The following is an 8,169-nucleotide window of genomic DNA, read 5'->3' on the forward strand; positions in this document are numbered from 1 at the left end:
GGCCTAGGTAGGATGCTCTTTCAGAGGGTCGGTGCCGACTTGGTGGGCCGAATGGCCTCCTTGTGCACTGTAGGGATTCTATGATTCTATGTCTTTGGGTGGGAGTTTCCAGTTCTGCAGTGGACGGGAACAGAAAATCCCCCCCTAAACCTGGGCCAAGTTCTTTGCTGTCAATTTGTGTTTGATGACGCTCCTGTGAAGCACCTTAGGTACGTCACTGACTGGTATTAATGTAATGATGTCTAAGCAGGACCCCTATCTACTGCTGTACGTTTCTATACTACTTGTATCTAAAACTGCCTCTTTTGCAGATATATCCCGATGAGGGCCATTACATGGGAAATACCGCAGTGAGGCTGCACCTGCACAAATCGATTGTCAGGTTCTTCGAGAAATGTTTCAGATCGCCAGACAAGATCGTAGCAAAAACAGAAGTGGAGGTTGAAGAGGATGATTAAATTGTTTTGAGCGGCTTGCCAAGCACAGCACAAACATATCTTTTATAAAATATGACTGATTTTGTTTTCCAGAAGAGTGTTATGTTAGCATGTTACAAAGACTGAGAGCAGTAACTGCCTGCTTCACCGATGTCACAGCGCCCTTGTCGGAAGAATCTCCAGCATGAAAATAACAATCAAAAGTTCCGACATGATTGACATCCCTGTTTATTTTTCCCCCACCCCTCTCCCCCAACCCTCCCCTCCGCCCCCAAAAAAGTGGTGTCGACCTTTGTAATTTCTCATGTGAGGAGGGTGTTGCAAAAATACACTTAATGGATGATTGTGGGGAGCATCTGGTGGTGCGGAGGTCAAGCAGATCAAGGAGGTTTGCCCATACATGCAGCGAATATTCTATCAGAGTCACCTAGATATGCACATCAGCAAACCCCAGTACATCAGCAAATGTTCAAGTTACTTTGTGGCTTGAGTTGGAAGCCAAACTGCACAGGCAGTTATATAGCACAACAAATATGAAAACAACTACACAATGTTTGACTCCTAGTGGAACCTCCATTATTTACATTTCAACTGTTCGCCTTCCACCCTCCCCCCCCCCCACTATTCGCCCGGCCGCCGCATTCCATCACTAGGATTTTCATGGGACAAAGGTTTGGTGGGCCATCACCTCATCGCTCTGTATGCCGCTCCTGCCTTGATTTTAATACAACCACACTGCCCAAAAACGAGTAAATTCACTATATTTTGTATATATTGTTCTGGTCTCCATCCCCATATCTAGGGTGTTGGTTGGACCATGGAGTTTTGCAATTATCTACCAGTTCCCTCTATCCAATAGACAGGGCCATCGCTTGTAATTCGACAGCTGTAACATTTGGTTTTACTCAATGTGGAGTTGCATTGTCCGAATTAACGAAACGGCCACTCCTCTTTATTTGAACCTTTTTTGTTTCCCTCTCTGCATCTCCTCTGTTTATACGTGCAAAGATACATGTTCACTATCATTGACTAGCCAATCTTCAGTTCAACCCATTCCAACAGTAGCACTGAAGGTCAATTGCAATGTTCAGAGTTGACAGGCCCTTTGCTGTTACTTCAATGAATGTGTATCCTAGTTGCTGACGATAATGTTGCAGGTTCCCAAATGTCCTCCTTCTGAATTTGTGTCATTCTTATACGATTCATCTGTGCACGGCAAAACACCTCACCATCTCCGGAATGACTCCAAAGTGCTTGCTTTAAGTGTATGTTTGCAATGTTGCTCTTTTCTGGCAATGTAAATGCTGTTTTTTATATATATATATATATATGGCTCTGTATATTTTTTGTCTAGACGGCTTCATGCATCAACAGGGTTGCATTCTCCATCTCCTTCACACTTCGTATTGAATTTGTGTTGGCGTTCGCTGATAGTCTTTCAATCCTCTGAGTGCTGATGGTCACAGTGCAAGCCCTAGTCAATTGAAAGTTCCATTGATTTGGGAAGATTGGTTCTGAGCACCTCGCAGAAGCTGCATCCATTGCCCAATTCCTTCCCCCCCCCCCCCCCCCCCCCCCCCCCCCCCCCCCGCCCGGCCTGGTTAGCCTTACGTTGCAAAATCCAGTTTGATCATTAACCATTAAAAAGTGACTGCGGTAGATGGACTACAATAACCAAATCTCCAGTTTGGGTTGAACGCATTATTTTGGGTTGAACCAATGTTTTGGAAATTTTCTTGAAGAAAATAGTGAAATATAGAAGTTTTCCCAAGTAATCTACGTACAAACTACCATGTAGTCCTTGAAAAATGAATATGTTGTTATTCGTGAAAAATATTATGGTTACTTTTCTTAAAACCCTGAAATTAAATGAGAGTGGGAAAATTATTGCCAATCATGGTAGAAAAAAGGTTGATTTAGTACTCAGAGGCTTATCGACGTGGACACTTTCTTTTGAAATCATCTCTAATTTATGGATTTAGCAAATGACTCACTTTATAAACTTACACTCCTGCCTGGGAACCAGAGTGTCACCCCCTTTGCGTCAGCTCCCCCTTCTTAACAATAAACTGTGGTGATATCAATTATAAAATCAAAGGAAACACTTTGGGCTGGATTTTCTGGCCAGCGTTAGGACCCCGATGCTGGGTCCATATGGGGGTCTCAAGCCTCCCCCTCCCCCCCCCCCCCCCGCTTCAAGGAGGGCTCCTAATTGGCCACATCCTATTAAGGATGGTGGCCTGCTCAATGAGGGAGCCCATATACTGATGTCAGGCTGGGAGAGGTGGGTGCTGCCTGGGCAGAAAATTCTGTGAAATTGGGCATGGAGTAATGATTGCCGCTGAGTGCCACTGGGATGTTGTCTTATGTGAGCAGCCAACCCTCTTCTCAGCCTGCCTTGGCAAAGGTGGCAGAGGAGAGGAAAGCATTTGAACAGCCACCCCGACGAGATTTTCCCCTATTTTCCTGACCCCTGTTGTACACCCCGCCCCCTCCCTACTCTCCCAAATCCAACTTTGCCTCCACATGGCCGGGTAGACCTAGCCCTTAATCTGAACTGGAATAACAACCCAATGCCGTTCCCCTTACAGCATCTAGCTGTTTCTTAAATTAGTCCTGACCTCAGATTGTGCTCAAAAAACCTATTGCAACTTTGAGTACTGTCTGTGTGAAGCAACCCCTTTGATCGATAATGGTTAACCCTATCGCAACTGTATTTTGGAACACTTGCTTCCAACTTTATTTCACCCTGTAAACATTAGAGCTTTCATATGTTACATTTAAGACCAATGCATATCCCAAAACATTCACTGGCAGTTTCACCACTGTGGTGAAGGCTGGGACCTTGAGACCTAAGAAAGAGCTAAGGAGAAATGTGAAACAGTCAAAGTACTAACACATTGCCATCAAAGCACTAACATGTAACCACCGAACTACCAATCCTGTACTCCAACTTTATAGTTTAGCAAAATTTATGTTAGAAAACCATATTATAAGATCTTGCTGTCAAAGTATCAATAACTATTACGATAGGTGCATTTATATCATTGCTTTAAACATTTCATTTTTATTATTGCTGTGTATGTAAAACTGTCTCAATGAGTTGAAGGTATTATCATTTCCTACCAAACTTATTAAATGAACAGCAGTAAATTCTTGATCCCTCAATTTACAGGACTGGTCTCAGGTTATTTTGAAAAGCCAAACTTTTTTAAGTAGCTGTTGAAGGGGTTGAGACAATTGTTCCGTCTGATTCGGGTTCTCTGGAAGAAGTTTAAATGTCGTCAACAGTAGGTGCTGATACCATGTAGCTCTGAGTGGAAAGAAAATTCATCCTCAACTCCTATGTGGAGATTTCGAGCGAACAAACAGTAGCACGTAATCCCAGATGTTGTGGTCAATGGGGGAGGGGTAACACTGATCATTCACAGACATCCTGCAGGCGTTTTCTTTGCATTGTGACTTGTGCTGATGAGAGAGCCATTTTTGCACGGCGCCCTCTCGAGGGAAATCTGGGACCTGTGTGAAGAGGGTGATATTTGATATGTCTCCTTAAGTAATCAGATTGAAAATCCTGAGTGAAGCCTGCAGCGTCTGCAGCAGGAGGTGTAAATTACATTTAAACCAATGTCAAATCTTCGTGAAATAAGGAGAGAGATAGAAAATAGGATGAAGAGAAGAGGAAATAAAAGTCATGGAATTATTTACTTTTTTTTCAAATTTGTGGTCAATAAAACAAAGAACACTGGAAAAACTCAGCAGGTCTGGCAGCATCTGTGGAGAGAGAAATTCACATTTCAAGTCCATATGAGTCTTCTTCAGAGCTATTGAAAGTGGGACCCTTTGGGGCTTGTCTGTCCTCCCCAACTAAGCTGCACGAGACTAAAGTTCCTTAAAACCGTTACTATTCATTTACTGCCACAATGTACATTTTCGCACCAGTGCATGAGATTGAAGTTCTGCACCTTCCTGGCCTCGATCTCTCAGTCATGTGATGTTACCTCATCATTACAGCAGTGTCATGTGCTTCTAATGTTCATCGTTTACTCTACATCTCCCCCGTGTCTTTATCCCTGTCAAAAACATCTTCCTGCAACTCCCTCTCAGACTTCACAGGGTTAGTCCCTGAGGAGCTATGACCAATCTCCCTGATCTTCTTATGATCTCTTTCCGAGGTCAACCATGTACCAGTATCTCCCTTCTTTCGGCATAAGTGTTTTTTTTTATTCGTAAACAGGATGCGGGCATTGCTGGCTAGGCCAGCATTTATTGCTCATCCCTAATTGCCCTTGAGAAGATGGTGGTGAGCTGCCTTCTTGATCCGCTGCAATCTATGTGTTGTGGGTGCACCCACATGGCTGTTAGGGAGGGAGTTCCAGAATTTAGACCCAGCGACAGTGAAGGGACGGCGATATATTTCCACGTCAGGATGGCGAGTCGCAGCAGAGATGCTCCAACCCTGTGCTAAGTTTGATCTTTTGGTCTTGCTTTCAAGAAACTTTTGGCTTGCCAGGTCTGTAGTTTCCTCTTAAGGTTTGCTGCGTCTTTCACTCATTATCCGCTGCCACCATGCCTCACTGTGTCGTCAGGGAGTTCTTTGGAGTTCTCTATTCGCACAAAGTAAGATGTTCGAGACTATAGAGGCGGGATTCTCCAACCCCGCGCCGGGTCGGAGAATCGCTGGGGGGGAGGAGGCGCGCGAATCGTGCCACGCCGCAGAGCGGAGAATTGGGGCTGGCGTGGGCGGCACGCACCGGTCGGGGGCCACTCTACGCGCCCCCCCCCCCCCCCCCCCCCCCCCCCGCGATTCTCCGGTCGTGACAAAAAACCCGAGTCCCACCGGCGCCGTTCTAACATGCTCTGAGCCAGCGGGACCTCGGCGTTGAAGGGCTGGAATTGCTGCTCCTTCCAGATCTCTATCTCTCAGTCATGTGATGCTACATCACCATTAAGCCCACATCATGCGCTTCTGACGTTAACCCTTTACAGATGCCAAGCCCAAGTCCTTCCCCCCTCCCATCCCCAACCTACTTTCTAATATAGGGCCAGGTGTAAGTTGTTCACTGGCCCACTAACCCTTAGGCCTTAACTGCCCAATTAATTGGAAATTAAAGGCCTCAATCGCCTCCACTCCAAAGAACAAGAACAAAGAACAAAGAAATGTACAGCACAGGAGCAGGCCCTTCGGCCCTCCAAGCCCGTGCCGACCATGCTGCCCGACTAAACTACAATCTTCTACACTTCCTGGGTCTGTATCCTTCTATTCCCATCCTATTCATGTATTTGTCAAGATGCCCCTTAAATGTCACTATCGTCCCTGCTTCCACCACCTCCTCCGGTAGCGAGTTCCAGGCACCCACTACCCTCTGTGTAAAAAAACTTGCCTCGTACATCTACTCTAAACCTTGCCCCTCTCACCTTAAACCTATGCCCCCTAGTAATTGACCCCCCTACCCTGGGGAAAAGCCTCTGACTATCCACTCTGTCTATGCCCCTCATAATTTTGTAGACCTCTATCAGGTCGCCCCTCAGCCTCCGTCGTTCCAGTGAGAACAAACCGAGTTTATTCAACCGCTCCTCATAGCTAATGCCCTCCATACCAGGCAACATTCTGGTAAATCTCTTCTGCCCCCTCTCTAAAGCCTCCACATCCTTCTGGTAGTGTGGCGACCAGAATTGAACACTATACTCCAAGTGTGGACTAACTAAGGTTCTATACAGCTGCAACATGACTTGCCAATTCTTATACTCAATGCCCCGGCCAATGAAGGCAAGCATGCCGTATGCCTTCTTGACTACCTTCTCCACCTGTGTTGCCCCTTTCAGTGACCTGTGGATCTGTACACCTAGATCTCTCTGACTTTCAATACTCTTGAGGGTTCTACCATTCACTGTATATACCCTACCTGCATTAGACCTTCCAAAATGCATTACCTCACATTTGTCTGGATTAAACTCCATCTGCCATCTCCTCCGCCCAAATCTCCAAACAATCTAAATCCTGCTGTATCCTCTGACAGCCCTCATCGCTATCTGCAATTCCACTAACCTTTGTGACGTCTGCAAACTTACTAATCAGACCAGTTACATTTTCCTCCAAATCATTTATATATACTACAAACAGCAAAGGTCCCAGCACTGATCCCTGCGGAACACCACTGGTCACAGCCCTCCAATTAGAAAAGCATCCTTCCATTGCTACTCTCTGCCTTCTATGACCTAGCCAGTTCTGTATCCACCTTGCCAGCTCACCTCTGATCCCGTGTGACTTCACCTTTTGTACCAGTCTATCATGAGGGACCTTGTCAAAGGCCTTACTGAAGTCCACATAGACAACATCCACTGCCCTGCTTGCAGCAATCATCTTTGTGACCTCCTCGAAAAACTCTATCAAGTTAGTGAGACACGACATCCCCTTCACAAAACCATGCTGCCTCTCACTAATATGTCCATTTGCTTCCAAATGGGAGTAGATCCTGTCTCAAAGAATTCTCTCCAGTAATTTCCCTACCACTGAAGTAAGGCTCACCGGCCTGTAGTTCCCTGGATTATCCTTGCTACCCTTCTTAAACAGAGGAACAACATTGGCTATTCTCCAGTCCTCCGGGACATCACCTGAAGACAGTGGGGATCCAAAGATTTCTGTCAAGGCCTCAGCAATTTCCTCTCCAGCCTCCTTCAGTATTCTGGGGTAGATCCCATCAGGCCCTGGGGACTTATCTAACTTAATATTTTTTAAGACGCCCAACACCTCGTCTTTTTGGATCTCAATGTGACCCAGGCTATCTACACACCCTTCTCCAGACTCAACATCTACCAATTCCTTCTCTTTGGTGAACACTGATGCAAAGTATTAATTTAGTACATCGCCCATTTCCTCTGGCTCCACACATAGATTCCCTTGCCTATCCTTCAGTGGGCCAACCCTTTCCCTGGCTACACTCTTGCTTTTTATGTACGTGTAAAAAGCCTTGGCATTTTCCTTAACCCTATTTGCCAATTACTTTTCGTGACCCCTTCTAGCCCTCCTGACTCCTTGCTTAAGTTCCTTCCTACTTTCCCATTGAACTCTGTGCAGTGAAAGGCGGGCCTGGATGCAAAGACCCATTTTTGAAATGGCTGCATTGATAAGATGGGAAAGAAGAGGGTGGGGATGTGTCTGTGCCCATTTGGGGCATGTCTTGCACAAGATGTCAACCCAATTTTATTCCTCCTTGCCTACCCTCCAAAACCTACCCCCCAAATCCCTCTCCCCCGTTCCTAGGGTCTCCGATTCCACCCTGCCCTAAAAGCTCAGGATTTACCTATCTTTGCAGGTCACCGTGATCTTCTTCCTAAGGCCTCTTACAGCAGGCCCTACTACTCAGTCCTGGCTCTGCGGGAGCTGCCAATCAGAGCAGCTCTTGAGGGTGGGACTGCCTGTTCACTGAGCGGCGGAGGTCCACCTTCAGAATATTTAGCCCCATCCCAGCTTTTAAACAGTCTGTCCGTCTGAGACCGGGGAGTTGGTGTGTGGGGGAGGACTGTGCTAGCTGACTGCGAAGTCCAGCCCTAAGACTTAGCATGCTGCTAAGAATTGACACTCAAATTGACAAGACTTAATTTATTCTGGCGTGTTTATTTCACAGAGCAACTTAATTGCCTTCAAGTGTTTCAATGTCGAGTCTCTCAGCCAGTTACTGGTGAAGCTTCTCAAGGAACAGGTCAACCTGGAGAGCTATTTCCTGATTTA

The 8,169-nt window shown here is 46.1% G+C and overlaps 1 protein-coding gene across 3 annotated transcripts in view; it reads left to right on the forward strand.

The window, feature by feature from the left end:
* dpp6a (dipeptidyl-peptidase 6a) overlaps nucleotides 1–3,605 on the forward strand; it is a 1,922,242-nt gene extending 1,918,637 nt beyond the window's left edge. For all 3 annotated transcript variants that reach the window (XM_072508192.1, XM_072508190.1, XM_072508191.1), the window contains exon 26: nucleotides 312–3,605. In XM_072508192.1, the coding sequence (XP_072364293.1) occupies nucleotides 312–458 (147 nt within the window). In that variant the 3' untranslated portion in view covers nucleotides 459–3,605. The remainder of the gene's footprint in view (nucleotides 1–311) is intronic.
* The last annotated feature ends 4,564 nt before the right edge of the window (nucleotides 3,606–8,169 follow it).

Source organism: Scyliorhinus torazame, chromosome 6, assembly GCF_047496885.1.
Source record: "Scyliorhinus torazame isolate Kashiwa2021f chromosome 6, sScyTor2.1, whole genome shotgun sequence".
NCBI classification, from domain to species: domain Eukaryota; kingdom Metazoa; phylum Chordata; class Chondrichthyes; order Carcharhiniformes; family Scyliorhinidae; genus Scyliorhinus; species Scyliorhinus torazame.